Consider the following 18829-nt stretch of genomic DNA (forward strand, 5'->3'; position numbering starts at 1 on the left):
GACAACCCCCTACTGTGGCAATCCTGAGGGGGCGGGGCAGTTCCAAGGGGCGGGACAGCCCTGAGGGACAGGGGCGGGGCTAAAAGTAAAGCAGCCCTAGGAGCGTTTGGCGCGAAGTTGTCTCAGCTGAGTTACCTGCGACGGCGCTGCTTCGTACGTAGTCCCTTCCTGTTTTCTCCTCGGAGGCTTTTCAGTCCTTGCTTCGTTATTTTGACAGAGAGCTTGATACCTCTTCACCGAGTGCGTCATGGCTCCCAAGAAATGCCCAGAAACCCAGAAATCTCCCGACGTTGCGGTGCTCCTCAAGAGCAAAAGCCGCAGAAATCCTCCTCAGGAGCTGGAGCCCGAAGCCAAGAAGCTGTGTGTGCAGGGTCCCGGTACGGCCTGTGCGGCTGCCTTAGCTTTCCGGTGGTTCAGGGTGCTCACGCCAGAGGCCGAAGTTGGGGTGGTGGGTGCTTGAGCCTAGGATTCTGAAGCCTGGTCCCCGTCGCCTCAGGCTGTGATTTTATTGGGAGACCTAGGGTTCGAATCCAGGCCTCCTGTAGGCTAAGCAAGAGGTCTGCCACTGAGCTACACTCCTAGGACTGCGTTTTATTGTTTATTGACACCAGAGAGTTTAAGTTTAACTGCTCTCCACCTCTACCCCAGGGGACAGTAAGAATCTGATGAGCTCCAGCACCATAAAAGCCATAGTCCCTACTTCCCTTGATCCAGAAGTTTTACACATCTACTGTTTCAAAGTAATCCTCCCTTTCATAGGCCCTCGGTTGCTGAATTTCCATAGTCAGTGTTAGCTGTATGGTCTTGGGTTTCAGCTCTGAGAGTCTGAAATTCCTTCCCTCCTTTCTTCAGGAAGCTCATTCTCAGAGGTTTACCAGGCTTGAACCTGGGACTATAAGAGATGTGGAAAGTTGATAGAGTGGTTTTAGCTATGAGAAGAAAGGAAAGTTGTCAAGGGAAAGGACCTATAAGATCGGGTCCACCAGAAGGGCTTGGCAATCAGAGTTGCTTTATTTTCATTATGCTCTGATTTACTTCTCCCTGAAGCAACCTAATCAATTTAGAGCTTTTCAAAACCCTACTGAATTCTTCTGGTTACTCAAATAATGGTTGCTCATTACGTTATTTAGTATTTTTTAAAATACAAAGTCTTTTTGTGTAGCCCAGGCTGGCCTCCCATCCACGTTGTTTATGCTGCAGCCCTCTGAGTGCTAGGATTACAGTTATGCACTATTATATTTGGATAGCTCTTATATTATTTTAATATTAGGTTAAAGAAACTTCTTTCCATAAGCAATGACTCCTATGATGTCCTAGAAATTTTGTGATTTTAAGATTGTCCCTCAACTCCTAATTTTTCATCCCCCACAAAAAAAGTCTTCAGTGTATGTAATTCTGTATCTCCTTGGCAAAGCTCTAAGGAACCTGCAAGGGCATATTTAGTTTCACTCCAGAATTACTGTTTAGAGGAATGTTTTGGAAAAGGGTTGTTATTTCTTTCTTGGGTTGAATGAGACTCAACAACATAGAAAGGCTTTTAGGAGAAGATGAGACAAAGGGTTTTTAGGGGAAAAACCTTTCCTGAGATTGGGGAGAGGAAAATGTCTGTATTCTTCTTTGGCAGTTTCTAGCAGGAAATGTGAGTCATGCTGCCTTCTGGCAGAGCTGTCCAGCCTGCAGATCCCTCCCCGGAGCAGCAGCATTATCAGGGATCTTTACCAGCATAAGCTGGGCAAAGTCACCTGGCCATCACTACAGCAGGTGAGATGTTTCCTGTCTGAGGTGCTCAAAAGTTTACATAGCTTTTCAACTATTACCCTCTCTAACTAGATGACAAATTGGTTCAGAATCATCAGGTCACCCTGGGTGTGATATCTGACCTACTGGACACTCAGTCAAAGAGAAAAAGTTTTACTTTGTAGACGTCCTAGCTACAACACGATTCTCCCTCTTGCTTTCCAGGATTAGTTCACATATATTGCAGATAGTTGATGCACAAGGCTAGGCTTATTGCCTATCCACAAAAGAGCCAGACACTGACAGTTTACCCAGGACTTGAGTTTAATTTTTATTTGTATTTTGAGATATGATCTCACTGAGTAGCCTTAGCTGGCCTGGATCTCTGTATATAGACTTGGCTGGCTTCAGTCTCGCAGAAATTCACCTGTCTCTACCCCCTGAGTACTGGAGTTAAAGGCATGCACCACCATACCCACCCAGCTCAGGACATGAGTTTTAATTCAGTGAATCCAGATTAATTCTATTTTCTCTGTATTAGGGTCTCCAGAAGTCCTTTTTGCACTCTCTAGCTTCTTACCGGGTATTCCAAAAAGCTGCCCCCTTTGATAGGAGGACTACATCCTTGGCATGGCACCCAACTCATCCCAGTACCCTGGCTGTGGGCTCCAAAGGGGGAGATATTATGATCTGGAACTTTGGCATAAAGGACAAACCTATCTTCCTTAAGGGGGTAAGTGGTTACATGTACCAGATGGTTATGCTATAAAACTGGTTTTTGGAGGAATGGAAGGAGTGTTGATATCCCATAGCAAGATGGTTGGGAACAAAAGTAACTGGGTATTTTCAAACTTATAAATGGTAACAAAATTCAAATATATTTTGAATGCTGGTCTTTAAAATATTAGAAGGTATAGACTAGTCATCCATAGAGTCTAGCATTCATCCTCCTCCTCTTCTTCCTCTTCCTCCTCCTTTTCTTCCTTATCTTCTTTTTGAGATAGAATCTCACTATGCAGCTTGGCTGGAATGCACTGTGTAGACCAGGCTTGCTTGAAATTCATAGCGACCTGCCTGCCTTGGCCATGCCCTTCTGTATCCCTTCTCACTTAACCTCATTTTGTCTGTCTTTCCTGCGTTAGTTAATTTTTCATTACTGTGATAGTACCCAAGAGAAGTGACTTAAAGGAAGAAAGGCAGCTGTAGAGGTTTCGGTCCATGCTTGTTTGCTGTGCGGGCATCGTTGTAGAAGTGTACAACACTCATAGCAGTCAGGAAGTAGAAAGAATGAATTGCAGGGATCTGGAGTAAGTGATGGCCTTGTCCCCCAGAGACCTGCGTCCTCTAACCATGTCCTATCAGCCCATTCATCTTGAAACTCATCAACAAATTAAAGCAGTGATGAAGTTAGTCCCCTCATAATGCAGTTACCTTTCAATAGTTCCATCATCTGGAGACTTCAATATATGAGCCTTTGGCAGGAATGGGGGAGGGGGCATTTCATACCCAAACCATAGTGTTTCCCATGCTTCAGGTATACTAGCCACTTCTGTTCCTGAGACTGGGATTCTGAACTTGGTTTTCCCTCTGGCCGGAGCTCTCCTTTCTATAGTTTTGTTCATGGCTGTCTCCCACTTACAGTTCAGATTTCTGCATAATTTGCCTTTTTAAAAGATTGTAAGTATTTTTATTTTTACATATGAATGTTTTTCCTGCATGTATGTATGTGTACCATATGCATACCTGGCATCTTGAGAGGTCAGAAGTGAGCATCGGATCCTTTGGAACTGGAGTTATAAATGATTATGGGCTGCCAAATGAATGCTCAGAACCAAACCTGTGCCTTTTGCACAAGCAGCAAGTGCTTTAAACAGCTGAGGTAATCTCTCCAGCTCCTAATCTGCCTTTTAGTATTTATTTACTTATTTATTTTTGAAACAGCGTTTCACTATGTAGCTTTGGGTGGCCTAGAACTATTTAGACCAAGTTTGTTTCAAACTCATGAAGATTCACTTGCCTCTGCCTCAAGAGTGCTGCTATTAAAGGCATGTGCCATTGATCTGTCTTGTTAAAGAGGAAGTAGCCCCTGCCCAACCCAATCACTTCCTAAATAGTTGCCCTGCTTCACAGTGTGCCCCAAATATTTATCAGTATTTGGAATATTGTATTTCTCTGTCTTGCCCATTGCAAAATAATCATGATGGCAGGGATCTTGTCTTTCTGCTTTATCACTATATCCTCAGGGCCTAGAACAGTCTTTGGCATAGAGTCGCTGCTTTGTATTTGTTGAACGAATGAGGGGCTTGAACTACAGCTGGACAAATGCAGATGTCAGATGCTCTAAAACACTAAAGAGTCCCTGGGAGTTATAGATGTTTTCAAAGTCTTCATGGATGATTGAAGAATACTATTTGAATAATCAGGAGACAAGCGGAAAGGCATGGTGCTGTCAGGTGTCAGGCAAGATTTGAAGATTTGCTGAAGAGTTTAGGCAGGCGCTTTGTTGTCATAACCTGCCCTGCTTCTGTTGTTAGGGCTCAAAGGCAAGCCTTTTACGCAGAACTACATTTTGACAGACTCACTTAAGTTTCTATTTTTATTTTGTATTTGTTTGGTTTGTTTTGGGTTTTTTTTTTTTTTTTTTTGAGATAGGGTCTCACTATGTAGCTCTAATTGGCTTGGAACTTTCTATTTAGATAGGGCTAGTTTTGAGCTTATAGATTTTTTTATTTGAATTCCAGATGATTCTGCTATTTCCATTTCTCACATGTGGAATTATAGATGTGTACCACCATGCCTGCCAGTCCCCTTAGGAATGGTCTAAAATGCTAAGGTTTATGTTCAGTTGCTGAGATAAATTTACCTTATCTGGTTGGTAGCTGACATTGGAGCATTGTTCTATAAAAGGTGACTTTCTGGTTTCAGAACTTAAGTTAAAAACTTAGTATACCTCAAGAAGCCAAACAGGTTGGGTGGGGGGTGAAGATATATCGTTAATAGTAAAGAGGCAGTTTTCGTGGAAAAATGTAAGTCTTAAATTTTTTGGATATAATTCTTTTTTCTTTTAAAAATAAAGCCTGAAAGTATATGTATGGTCTCTATGAGTTCTATATGGTTCTTGTTGTTTTGTTTATTTAGTTTTAGTTTTCTTATTTTTAAGACAGGGTCTTACTATGTGGCCCTTGATTGTTTGGAACTCACCGAGATCTACCTGCCTCTGTCTCATGAGTGGTGGAACTAAAGGGATATGCTACAATGTCCAGTTATTATCGTTTGAGATCAGATCTGCTAGCAATCTAGGCTGGCCTTGAATTCCCTATATAGCCTATTCCTAATTTTAAAAAGTTCCAAAATGGGGCTGGTGAGATGGCTCAGCAGTTAAGAGCACTGGCTGCTCTTCCAGATGTCCTGAGTTCAGTTCCCAGCAACTACATTGTGACTAACAACCATCTGTAATGGAATCTGTGCCCTCTTCTGGCATGCAGGTAGCATACATACATTTTAAAAAAAGTTACAAAAAAAATCCAAAATGGATGTAACATTAAGTACCATTTTTAAATTTTTTTAGAGATTTATTTATTTTATGTATATGAGTACACTGTCGCTGTCTTTAGACACACCAGAAGAGAGCATCAGATTCCATTGCAGATAGTTGTGAGCCACCATGTGGTTTCTGGGAATTGAACTCAGGACCTCTGGAAGAGCAACCAGTGCTCTTAATCACTGAGCCATCTCTAGCCCTTTAAAAAAAATTTTTTTTTGTTGTTTTTTTCTTTTCTTTTCTTTTTTTGTTTTTTTCGAGACAGGGTTTCTCTGTGTAGCCCTGGCTGTCCTGGAACTCACTCTGTAGACCAGGCCGACCTCTAACTCAGAAATCTGCCTGCCTCTGCCTCCCAAGTGCTGAGATTGAAGGCGTGCGCCACCACTGCCCAGCTAAAATTATTTTTAATTGTTTTAAAATACATATAAAATACTATATTAACCAGCTTATTTTATTTTTTGAGACAAGATCCCATCATGTTGTCCTGGCTGGCCCAAAACTTGTAAGTTGGAGTAATTCCTAAATAGCTGAGACTTGAACCAACCCATTGTATCTAGCGTAATACTGGCATTAGGTAACTAGTTCAGTGGTTTTAAGTGTCTTTGTGGCTAGATAAAATAAAGCACACAGCTGAGCTTGCTTATGTTGTAGCTTACTATCTCCCCCACTATAGTTTAGAGTTGAAAGAGGTGAAGTTTTATCCCAGATGAGGCCTCTGTTAATGGGAGGTTTTGGGAAGCAGCTCATCTGTAAGGCCAGGTTATACAGGCATGGGAGTCCAGGTCTGAAATGGGTTTCAAGAAAGCAAATACCAGAAGAAATTTAGAAGAAAGACAATGAAATGAATGCAGAAGACAGGGCGGGGTAGATTTCCAGCCCCTGTAACAGTGCAGGTAACAAAATAGGTGACTTCCAGGACGGGAAGTTTAAATTTAAGCCAGAACAAAGAATTCCAGCAAGAGAATTTTATTTCCCCAGGAATCTAGGACACAGGAATTGAGAAATGTGGCTATGCCTGGAGGTGGTAAATAGGCTGAAATATTCCAGGGAACAGCATCATGATGAAAAGGAGAGAGACAGCTGCTTTGAGTTTGTGCCAGGCTGAGCCTGCTTTTGTTTCCGCACATTCCACTCCCCAATTTTTTATAGAAGAGGGTGCTAAAGGGCTCCACATTGCTAAGCATACTTCTGTTCCTGAGCCACACCCTATCACCCTGTGTCACCTTTTCTTATACATGTTATACATGTATATTACATATGCTGCACATGTGTAGTATTATACATGCATAGAACTGAAGTTTCCTTATACTGCCATGGAGATTGGTTTGAACATTTGAATTTTGTGCTTCACAAGGAACTAGCTTGGGGCAGAGAGAAGGTGTGCTGGTGTAGAGGACTTTGTTTACCCCCAGATGTTGACAGGATGTTGGCTTGAGAACAGTTACAAGGGAACAGCAGGGCCATGTTTTGTGACTTTTGTCATCTGATCTTGGCTTTGGTCTTGACATCTTTCAAACCCTTGGTGAGGTACTACACATTACATTTTCAAAGTGAAAAGATGTTTAATGAATGTTTGTAAATTTTAAGTCTACTATAAAATTCAAGTAATAGAAGTTTAAAGATTTGTGTTCTAGGCTAACCTGGTCTACAGAGTGAGTTCCAGGACAGCCAGGGCTACACAGAGAAACCCTGTCTCAAAACACCAAAAAAAAAAGAAAGTTTAAAGATTTAAGTAAATATACAAAACAATCCATTTTGAACATTTCTCTGGATATATACACTATTACACACATCCATTCATTTCTTCAGTATTGCTACACAAATCATAGGATGTGTGGTTAACTTATGTCAGATATGTATGTCATATACACTAGTACCTGGGTTAGCCTTGAACTCACTGTGTAAGGATGGTCTTGAACTTTTCGTTTGTTTGATTGTTTGTTTGAGACAGGGTTTCTCTGTGTAGCCCTGGCTGTCCTGGAACTCACTCTGTAGACCAGGCTGGCCTTGAATTCACAGTAGATCCACCTGCCTTTGTTTCCTCAGTGCTGTGATTAAAGGCATGCACCACCACTGCCTGGCTGATCTTGAACTTTTGATCCACCTGCCTCACCTGGGATTACAAGAATGTGCCATCATGCCTGACTCTGTAATTCTCTTTTCTTTTTTCTTTCTTTGTTGTTGTTGTCGTCGTGGTCATCATCATCATCACCTTTTGTTTTGGTATCAGTGTAATGCTGACCTTTTTAAATGAGTTGGAAAGTACGCCCTCTGCTTCAGTTTTCTGGAATTTGTGTAGAATTGGTATTATTTCAACTTTTAATTCTGAGTGTGTATGTGTATAGTGCGCATGAGTTGTACATGTGCATATGGATGCTCATACACGTGTATGTGTGGAGGCTAGAAGTTCGATGTTGGGTGTCTTCCTTAGTCATTCCCCACTTTAATTTTTGAGGCAGAGTCTCTCACTGAACCAGGAGCTCACAACTTGGCTAGGGGGCTGGCCACAAGTTCTAGGGATCCACCTATTTCTGCCTCCGCAGCTCACAGCACAGACATGCAATACCACCATGGCAAAGCTTTTTACATAGATACTCAGAAAGAATCAGAACTTCGGTCTTCATACTTGTACAACAAGCAGTTTTACTAATTGAGCCACCTCCTTAGCCTTCCTTAATTCTTTTATAGAATTTATTAGCAAAGCCATTCGTGCTTAGAGGATTTTTTACCCCTTCATTTATTTGAATATTCATTTTTTGGGTTTTCTTTTTTTTTAAAAGATTTATTTATTAATTCTATATGAATACACTGTAGCTGTCTTCAGACACACCAGAAGAGGGCATCAGATCTCATTACAGATGGTTGTGAGCCACCATGTGGTTGCTGGGATTTGAACTCAGGACCTCTGGAAGTGCAGTCAGTGCTCTTAACCACTGAGCCATCTCTCCAGCCCATCTTTTTTGTTTTTGTTTTTGTTTTTTTTTGTTTGCTTGTTTGTTTTTCGAGACAGGGTTTCTCTGTGTAGCCCTGGCTGTCCTGGAACTCACTCTGTAGACCAGGCTGGCCTCAAACTCAGAAATCCGCCTGCCTCTGCCTCCCAAGTGCTGGGATTAAAGGCGTGCACCACCACTGCCCGGCTATTTTTATTTTTAATTATGTGTAAATTTGAATGTCTATGTGAGGGAGTCTGATTCTCTGAGGAAGCTGGAGGTAGGCTGTTGTGAGCCAACTAATGTCCATGCTGAGAACTGAACTTAAGTCCTCTGCAGGAACAGTATGTTCCAGTTCCTTCTCCCTTCCTTCCTTCCTTCCTTCCTTCCTTCCTTCCTTCCTTCCTTCCTTCCTTCCTTCCTTTTTCCTTCCTTAAGTTACATTTGTGTGGATGTATGGCTAGGTACCATGGAATGCTTGTGAAGGCTAAGGCACAACCTTCAAGAGCTGGTTCTTTCCTACAGTGTGGACTCTGTGGGTTAAACTCAGACAAGCTTAGCAGCAGTCAACTTTATCCACTGAGCCATCTCACCAGCTCCATTTCTTTGTATTTTATCATTTTTCTATTCTGTAACTGACATATGGTAAACTTCAGTATTTGATGACTTCTGACACATATATACAACTGTTAACGCATTACTACAATAAAAATAATGTCTATATCATTCATTAATTTCTGATGCCCTTTAATAATCCATTCTTTTCTATTCTTACTCCTGTCCTTGGGAACTACTGATCTGCTTTCTATCCCTAAAGATTAATTTACATTTTCTTGGAGTTTTGTTTTCCTTTTTTTTCTTTTTCTTTTTCTTTAAAGATTTATTTATTATGTATACAGTGTTCTGCCTGCTTGTATACCTGCAGGCCAGAAGAGGGCACCAGATTTCATTATAGATGGTTGTGAGCCACCATGTGGTTGCTGGGAATTGAACTCAGGACCTCTGGAAGAGCAGTCTGTGCTCTTAACCTCTGAGCCAACTCTCCAGCCCCTGTTTTTTTTGTTTTTGTTTTTTGTTTTTTGTTTTTTTCAAGACAGTCTCTCTGTGTAGCTCTGGCTGTCCTAGAACTAGCTGTCTGTAGACCAGCCTGGCCTCCAACTCAGATCCACTTGCCTCTGCCTCTCAAGTGCTGGGATTAAAAGCATGTGCCACCACTGCCCAGTGAAATATTTTTTTTCTTTTCCTTTAGTGAATACTTAGGACTGGAATGGCTGGGACTTAGGGTACAAATCTTTTTGTGTGTGTGTTCTTAATACCAAGTGTCATTGAATAGCTCAGGCTGGTCTTGAACCAACAGTCCTGGGGCTAGCTGTAGGATTAGAATATTTTACAGGTGTGTAAGGGTTGTTGAGGGATTGAGCCCTGGACCTTGTATATGCTAAGCATGTACTCTAAGCCACAACTCTAAGCTCCATTTCTAACAATGTAAAGTACGCTTTTTAGATGTATCTGTTTTATTTTTATGCATATGAGTGGGGTTTTTTTTTTACATGTATGTATGTGTGCAACATGCAGCCTAGTGTCAGAAGGTCAGAAAAAGGGGTTGGACTCCCTGGAACTGGAATCACAGATGGTTATGATCCACCATGTGGATGCTAAGAATCAAATATGGGTCCTCTGCAAGAACAACAAGTGCTCTTAACTGCTGAGCCATCTCTCTAGCCCACTTCACCACCCTTTTCTTTGAGATAGGGTCTCTATGTAGCCCTGGTTGTCCCAGAACTGCCTGTATAGCCCAAGCTGACCTGGAACTCACATAGATTCCCTGCCTCTGCCTCCTGGGTGCTGGAATTAAAAGTATTCATCAGTGCTCGCTTCAGCAGCACATATACTAAAAATAAATAAATAAATAAAAATAAATAATAAAAATTGGAACGATAAAAGTATTCATCACCATGCCTAACTTCAAAGATATTCTAAAGTGTAGAAAATATTTATATTTGTCTATTGTTACATCCACTGCTTCATTCTTTTGTGTGCTCTAGATTTCTTCTTAGAAACATCTTCCTCTGTATGAAGAAATTCCTTTAGTATTTTTTATAATATAGATTAGTTGTTAATGAAATCTTTCCATTTCTATTTGCCTAAAAGAGAGTTTTGCTGTATTTTTAAGGAAAGTGTTTTTATTAGATATAGAATTCTAGATCTATAATTTTTAGAAAATCAATTAAAATTTTTTACATTTATTTATTGTTTGTGAGAAAGAATACTTGAATATATGGGAATCAGAGGACAACTTGTGGGAGTTGGTTCTCTTCTTCACTACATGGGTTCTGGGGATTAAACTCAGGTTGTCAGTCTTGGCAGCAAGTGCTTTTACCTATTGATCTGTCTCACCCTAAAATTACATTTTAATTTACAAATAAAAAATCGATATATTTACGTTGCACAATGTGGTGTTGGTTCTTTTTTTTCCAGTACTTCAAAGATGCTTTTTTAAAAAAATTTACTTTTATTATTTTATTTTAAAATTATGAACGTGTGTGTGTGTGTTTCTATGTGGGTATGTTTATATAAGTGCAGGTGCTCTCAGAGTTCAGAAGAAGGTGTCAGATCACTTGGAGTGAGAGTTAAAGGGGGTTATGAGTTGGCCAAGGTGGGTTCTGGGAACCAAACTCAGGCCTTCTTCAAGAGTGCTTAACTGCTAAGCATTCTCCAGCCCCTTAGAAAGATACTTTTTAGTCAGAAGTTTGCCACCATCCTTATTAAATCTCTATATATGAATATTTTTTTCTGGTTCTGCTAAAAAAAATTCTCATGTAATCTATACATAGTGGTATACTTATGTAGTAGCAGCATTTAAGGCCAGTGCAGTATACATACTGATTTGAAGGCCAACCTGGCTACATGACACCTTCTCTCAAAATGCATAAATTTAAAAAAGGCCACGCAGTGGTAGCACAAGCTGTTAATCCCAGCACTTAGGAGGAAAAGGCAAGAGGAGTTAGAGGCCAGCCTAATCTACAGAGTAAGTTCCCGGACAGCCAGGGCTACACAGAGAAATTTTGTCTTGAAAAAACAAAAATAAATAAATAAATAAATAAATAAAAATAAAACAAACAAAAGATTGTGATGTGTTCCTTAATTTTCCAAGTTTAATCTGCTTCCTATCATTGATCAACCAATGGGTTTATAGTTGTCACCAAATTTGTCAATTTTCGGGCTACTTTTTTTCTAGTAGTTTCTTCCCTCTTGTCTCCTTCTCTCTCTTGTTCTCCCCTTTCCACTCCCCTCTTTCCCCATCTGCCTGCCTCTGCCTCCTGAATGTTGGGATTAAAGGCATGTACCACCATGCCTGGCTTTTTTTTTTTTTTAAGTTTTTATACAATATATTTTGGTAAGCTGGGCAGTGGTGACACAACCTTTAATCCCAGCATTTGGGAGGCAGAGGCAGGTGGATCTCTGAGTTTGAGGCCAGCCTGGTCTACATACATAGTGAGTTCCAGGACAGCTGGGGCTAGACAAAGAAATCCTGCCTCAAAAAACAAACAAGCAAACAAGTAAACAAAAGAAAAAAATGTTTTTCATGTTTTCTCTCAATTTCTCCCTGATTCTCCCTACCTCCCTACCACCCAACTTTCTGTTTTTTCTCTCTTATTGGAAACAAAAGCAAAAAACCCCAGGAAACACACAGACATACACACACACACACAGAGAGACAGACAGACAGACACACACAAAAGCCACCCAAAAATGGAAAAATAAAGAAAAGACAAATAACATAAAAATACGCCCAAACAGCCAGCCATAGTGGTCATGCTTTTAATCCCAGCACTTAAAAGGAAAAGGTAGGCCAAACTCTGTGAGTTCAAGGCCAGCCTGGTCTACATAATGAGTTTCAGGACAGTCATAGCTACATAATGAGACCCTGTTTCAGGGAAAAATAAAAAAAGCCAAACAAAGAAAAATAACACAAGAAGTCTACGAATATATCATTGAGTTTTGTGTTGGCCAACTACTCCTGGGCATGAGGGCTGCCCTGAAGTATGGTTAATATATCCAGTAGATAACCTGTATATTAAGAATGGTCTCAAATTAGATCTAGTGTTACTTCACAGTCTGTAATCTCAGTACTCGGAAGCAAAGACAGGACAAAAAGATATGGCCCAGGCTGGGCTGAATAGTGAAAACTAGCTTCAACAAAACAAAACCCAAATCTTTTCATTGGATGATGAGACTACAGATCATTTTAAAATTTTCCCCAACTAATTTGTGGCAGTTTTATTTCCTCCAATTTAGGGTAATTTCCTCACATACATTTACACAGTAATACACAATCAAAGTCTGGAAGAAGTCCATGGGAAAATCTCCAGAGTGTTCTCTGTCCATCTGCCTCCTCAACACTCCATGTTGACAGTCACTGCCATCTATTGAGACATGGCTGCTCTCCTCCCTCCCTAGCCTGGATATATTCTCCAAGCAATAAGCTTGCACAGTCGCAGGCCAACCTCATTACTTGTCCACCCTTTCTTGTCTGCCTATTGCACATGTGTTGTAAATGTGTTTCATCTATTTTGTTCATTTTTCTAGTTGTTTAAAACATATGTTTGATTTTTGATACTAGCATGGGTAGAATCAGAAATCTACATTTATTAATTGCCATAGTTTATCTGAAGATTTAAATGTTTTTCCTACCCAGTGGCTAGTAAGATGACTCAATGGGTAATGACAGAATTTGAATCTCCAGTAGGTGGCATGGTAGCCCACTTGTAATCTCAGCATGGGAGACAAATGCTCAGCTTTGCCTTACTGTTTCTGCTGTGCTATCATACTGTCCCACTGTGTCCTTATGAGACAGAGTCTCTTAGTGGCCTGGAGTTCACCAATTAGGGTAAGCTGGTTAGTGAGCTCCAAGGATCTTCTGTCTGACTCCCTAGTGCGACTGCCAGGTGTTGAACTTAGTTGTCATACTTGTGCAGCAAGTACTTTACTGACAGAGCTATCTCTCCCCCTTTTTATTGATAAGGTTCATGTAGTTCAGGCTGCCTTCACTTATGTCAGACTTCCACCCTTAGTCTCTCAACTGCTGGGATTACAGGGTGCACTGCCACACCTGGCAAAACTCTACTTAAAGCATTTTCCCCTCCTTTGGGCTGGAGAGATGGCTCAAAGGTTAAGAGCACCTGTTGCTCCTGCAGAAGATCTGCTTCCTGTTCCCAGCTCCCACATGGTGGCTCTAAAACATCCATAATTTGTCTCAGGGGAGTCGAGACTCTTTTCTGACTTCCAGGGGGCATCAGGCATGCATGTGGTACACACGCATAGATGCAAGCAAAACACTCATAAAATAAGTTCAAAAAGTTGGGGGGGGCTTTTTTTTCCTGTGTGGGGCTGGAGAGATGACTCTGAAGTTAAGACTACTGGCTGCTCTTACAGAGGACCTGGGTTCAGTTCTCAGCACTCACATGTGGACTTGCTCCCCTCTTCTGGTCTCCACTGGTACTAGTCACACTTGTGGTACACAGGCATATATACAGGACAAACTCCTATACACATAATAATAAATATGAAAACTGCAGCTCAAGATTTAACTTTTTCCTATATAGTCGTATTACCCAAATATGATAAAAGTTTAATTTCTTTACATTATCACTCTAGTACTATTTACTCCCACTCTCTCTTTGACATAGACCTCTAGTATGATGGTAAATATGTGGCTATTCCATGCATCCTTGTCATTTTCTTTTTTAAGTGCTCATTTAAGAAATTCTTGCTAGTCCAGAATGTATTAAGCATGCAGTCCTGCCTCAGTTCCTGAGTGCCACCATGCTTGGCCTTCTTTGATAAGGCTGAACAATATTGTATTATATACTCTATATTCCCGCATTTTCTTTTTCTTTTTAAAGATTTTATTCAGTTTTAAGTATGGATGTGTGTGTGTGTGTGTGTGTGTGTGTGTGTGTGTGTGTGTTGCAGTGTCTGCAGAGGCCAGGAGAGGATGTCAAATCCCCTGGAACTGGAATTAAAGACAATTGTGAGCTATTATGTGGGTGCTGGAAATTGAACCCAGGTCCTCTGTAAGAGCAGCCAGTGCTCGTAACAGCTGAGCTATCTCTCCAGCACCAAACCCAATTTTCCTGTAGATGGGCATTTGAATTGATTCCATTGCTAGACTATTGTAACAGATGTAATGAAGATGAGTGTGTCTATAGCTCTTTGAGATAGCCTGCATTTTGTTCTTTAGGTTGTACAGCCAACAGTGGGATTGCTGGATCAAATACTAACGCTACTTTTTGAGGAACCCCTATACTGTTCTCAACAGTACTTATACCATCTCGCATTGCATTGCCATCAAGAATGCACAAGATGGGCTAGGGAAAACTATAATCAGAATATATTATATTTTTTAAAGTCTATTTTCAATAAAAAATAAAATATTTTTTAAAAGAGTGCACAAGAATTCCAGTTCCTCCAAATCTTCCCAATGTTATTTTCCATTCTTTGTGAGATGTGGAGGTGGTATCGTAGTTTCCTTTGTGTTTCTCTAAATAATGTACCTTTTGATATGTTTGTTGGATATCTGTGTGTCTTTTTAGTGGATATTAGGAGTTTTGTTTGTTGTTTAGTTATGGTTTTGAGTTAGTATGACTATTAACCTCTTCTCAAATTTATGACTTCCAAGTATTTTCTTCCATTCTACAGGTTGCTTTTTCATTCTTATTTCCTTTGATACTTAATTAAATTTTGTTTTATTGTTTTTTTTTTTTATTTACCAAGTTCTGTTTTAGAAACAAGGCCTGGCTGGGCAGTGGTGGCTCATGCCTTTAATCCCAGCACTTGGGAGGCAGAGGCAGGTGGATTTCTGAGTTTGAGGCGAGCCTGGTCGACAGAGTGAGTTCCAGGACAGCCAGGGATACACAGAGAAAACCTGTCTTGAAAAACCAAAAAAGAAAAAGAAAAAGAAAAAGAAAAGGAAACAAGGCCTGGACTGGAGAGATGGCTCAGAGGTTAAGAGCACCAGCTGCTCCTCCAGAGGTCCTGAGTTCAATTCTTAGCAACTACATGGTGGCTCACAACCATCTGTAATGAAATCTGATGCCCTCTTCTGGCCTGCAGGCATACATGCAGGCAGAATGGTGCATATGTGTAATAAATAAGTCTTTAAAGAAAAAAAGAAACAAGGCCTGAGGTGGCTGGCCTTGAACTCCTGCCTAGTGCTGGCCACAAGCACATGCCACCATGCCAGGCTCGATTAATTTTTAATATTTAAACCAACATTGCCTTTTGGAACAAATCCATCCTAATCATAATGTACTTGACCTTTTGAAATAATCACTGGATTTAGTTTGATAATATTTTTCACAATTTTTCTTTTTGTGTTCATGTAGAAAATTTCCCAGTAATTTTTTCCTAGTAATTTGACAGATTTGCACATCAAGATTACATTACCTTAAATTTGGAAATTATTCACTCTTTTTAGTCAGTGGATCATTCAAGATTGACATCCATACTTTGCCGCCTTCTCTTTCCTTACCTTTCTGAGTAGTTCAACCCAAAAATCATTAAGTAGGAGCAAGAAGGTATTTACACAGTAGGGAGGCCACAATGGCCTCAGACCAGTTTCTGGATCCCTTTAAGTTGAGATGGATGTCAGTGCAGGTAGTATCAGAATGGTAGCTTAGCAATACAGTCAGGGCCTAAACAGGATAAGGCCCGCCATTCAGCAGGTAGGAGAGAGGGATTGAGGGCAGTGGTGATGTCTCAAAATAGTGAAACCTGATCAAGTAGTGGAACAGTAGACTGTCTTACTAGCAGCAAAGGTTTAAGAGACAATGAATACTAGTTAGCATGTTCTTACAGTTGGGAGTAGTGGCACACTCCTTCAATGCTAGCCCTGAAGAGGCAGAGGTATGCAGATATCTGAGTTCAATAATAGGCCAGTTAAGTGCTTGTTATATTGATGACCTTTTTCAAACTTAGAAGCTAGATTTCAGCAGTATAAGAAGGGAAAAAAGATCTTCTGAAGACTCCAAGTTCTTATGACAGTGCTTGGTATATGACCAGCTTGCATTCCCTCCCTCCCTCCCTCCCTCCCTCCCTCCCTCCCTCCTCCCTCCCTCCTCCCCCCCTTTCAAGACAGGGTTTTCCTGTATTAACAACTCTGGCTTTCCTGGAACCAGCTTTGTAGAACAGGCTGGCCTCAAACAGAAATCCACCTGCCTCTGCCTAGTGCTGGGATTAAAGGCTTGTACCATTACTGCTTTGTTTCGGCTCTTACCGAATTTGTTACTTTATTTGAGACCATCTATTACCCCTGGAACTATATATAGTCCTGGAACTCACTATGTAGACCAAGCAGGCCTTGAACTCACAGAGATCTGCCTGTCTCTGCCTCCCAACTGCTGGCATTAAAGGTATGTGTTCCTATGCCTAGCTTGGTTTGTTTGTTTGTTTGTTTTTAAAATATATTTTATTTATTTATTTGTGTATGTGTGTGGGTGTATATGTATGCCATGTATATAGGAGGCCAGAAGAGGGCATTGGATGCCCTGGAGTTGGAGTTACATACAATCTGAACCATCTATATAGATGCTAGGACCTGAACTCCAAAACAGCAGTTGGTGCTCCTAACCAGCAAGCCATCTCTCTAGCCATAGGTGTTACTCCTCTCCCTTTTTAATTTGTGGGGTGTGTGTGTGTAGTTGGGGGTCAAACCCAGGGCCTTGTGCATACTAGGCAAGTACACTAACACTTCCTATACCTCCAGGCTCTTTACAGCTATGCCACAGATGGTTTCCTGCTCTCCAAATCCCACTTTTTCTGAGCTGAAGCTCTTCTAATAGAAGCACACTGGGGTTTCCAAGGGTTGAATGTAAGAATGTAAGCCAGGAGATGTGATAAAGTAGGAAAGCATGAAGGAATTTTTATGGAGTCAGTAATGTCTGCATCTTAATTTTGGGGGTGGCTAGGCTATTCAAATATGTGTGTGTTGAAATTAAAAACAAAACTGTGGGGCTGGAGAGATGGCTCAGTGGTTAAGAGCACTGACTGCACTTCCAGAGGTCCTGAGTTCAAATCTCAGCAACCACATGGTGGCTCACAACCATCTGTAATGAGATCTGATGCCCTCTTCTGGTGTGTCTGAAGACAGATACAGTGTATTCATATATAATAAATAAATAAATCTTTATAAAAAAACCAAAAAAACAAAACTGTGTACCAGAACCAGTCATATTTACTACCTCTTAATCAAAAATATAAAAGTCAAAATAAAGCCTTAAAAAAAAACCAGTCATTCTAATGTCAGATATCTAAGCTGGCCTTGGTGTTGCTGCCTTAGCGCTGTGTGCCCAGACCTGGTTCCTCGATTCTGACCCATCATTACTCACTGGTTTTTTCCTTCCTCATGTTAGATTGGAGCTGGAGGAAGCATCACTGGGCTGAAGTTTAACCATCTCAATACCAACCAGTTTTTTGCCTCCTCAATGGAGGGAACAACCAGGCTGCAGGATTTTAAAGGCAACATTCTCAGAGTTTACACCAGCTCAAACTCTTGCAAGTGAGTAGTTTAACTAGTAAGGGAAATGGCTTCTAAGCTCTAGATGTAATTTTGCTGAGAACATACCCAGTTCTGTTTCTTTCACTTTGGCTCGGCACAGGGAGGACAGGGATCTTAGCCACTTTGCACCATTCCTTTTCTTCCTTAGACTCTGGCTGCTCTGACTTTGATCCAAATGGGTCATTACACCAGGAAGGTGTTCTGGATCCTTAGTTCTTGTCTTTGATGGAAGGGCTTTAATACTTCTGTAAGTTATAGCTGTATTAAATTAGGCCTTTCCTTTCACAGGATAAGTCAACATGGTATTTGCTTAGAAAGGTATTTACAGAGTAGAGCAGGAATCAAGAACTGAAGTTTACCTTTAATGGCAGCACTTGGGAGGCAGAGGCTGGTGGATCACTATGATTCTAAGTCAGCCTGGTCCAGCTAGGACTACATAGTGAGGGCCTTCTGAAAGAGAGAGAGGGGGGGGGGGGGGGGGGGAAAGAAAAAAGAAATGCAATTTTATTGCTCTTCATTTTCTAGGATGTAATGCCCTTACTGTTTCCTTGGTGGCTGTGTTAACAGGTAGAATCCTTTCCTAAGAACAAGTGTCTTAAGAAATAACAGATGCATTTTGATGTCTAGTCAGAGACACAATCCTGCTAAGGAATGATAGGTGGGTGTGTGCAGTGAGTCTAAGCAGCTTGGGTATTATTCTGGGCTGTCCCACAAGGGTGAGAACACCACCATCAAGAGAGGGGACTAGATGCACTTGGAGTTCTCTTGGCTTCAGATCAGGATCCATGAAATAACCTGCTTCTCGAGTCTCTGTTCTCATATAGTTTTCGAGAGAAAAAGTTTCTGGTAGTTTTTTTTCCCGAAATGCTAAGAAGGGGACAGATGTTCTCAAAGCTGAGCCCTGTTTGGTTTGTCCTCTCCTTTGATGCAAAGACTGAGGGGTGATGAGTGTGGGAATAGTAAATAAGGCTCTCCAGAACCTGGGCTGTGGGGAGCAAGCTAGCCTTTGAATTTGCTTTGTGGCTCTGAGGTTCCAGGGATGAGCTGAGGTTTCAGGGCCCA

At 41.0% G+C, this 18829-nt stretch overlaps 1 protein-coding gene across 1 annotated transcript in view; it reads left to right on the forward strand.

The window, feature by feature from the left end:
• Ddb2 (damage specific DNA binding protein 2) overlaps positions 1-18829 on the forward strand; it is a 25680-nt gene continuing 6851 nt past the window's right edge. The window contains exons 1-4 of the mRNA XM_028778519.1: positions 1-377; positions 1625-1761; positions 2279-2470; positions 17622-17767. Of these exons, the coding sequence (XP_028634352.1) occupies positions 248-377; positions 1625-1761; positions 2279-2470; positions 17622-17767 (605 nt within the window). The 5' untranslated portion in view covers positions 1-247. The remainder of the gene's footprint in view (positions 378-1624; positions 1762-2278; positions 2471-17621; positions 17768-18829) is intronic.

Source organism: Grammomys surdaster, unplaced genomic scaffold, assembly GCF_004785775.1.
Source record: "Grammomys surdaster isolate TR1022 unplaced genomic scaffold, NIH_TR_1.0 338, whole genome shotgun sequence".
Lineage (NCBI taxonomy): Eukaryota > Metazoa > Chordata > Mammalia > Rodentia > Muridae > Grammomys > Grammomys surdaster.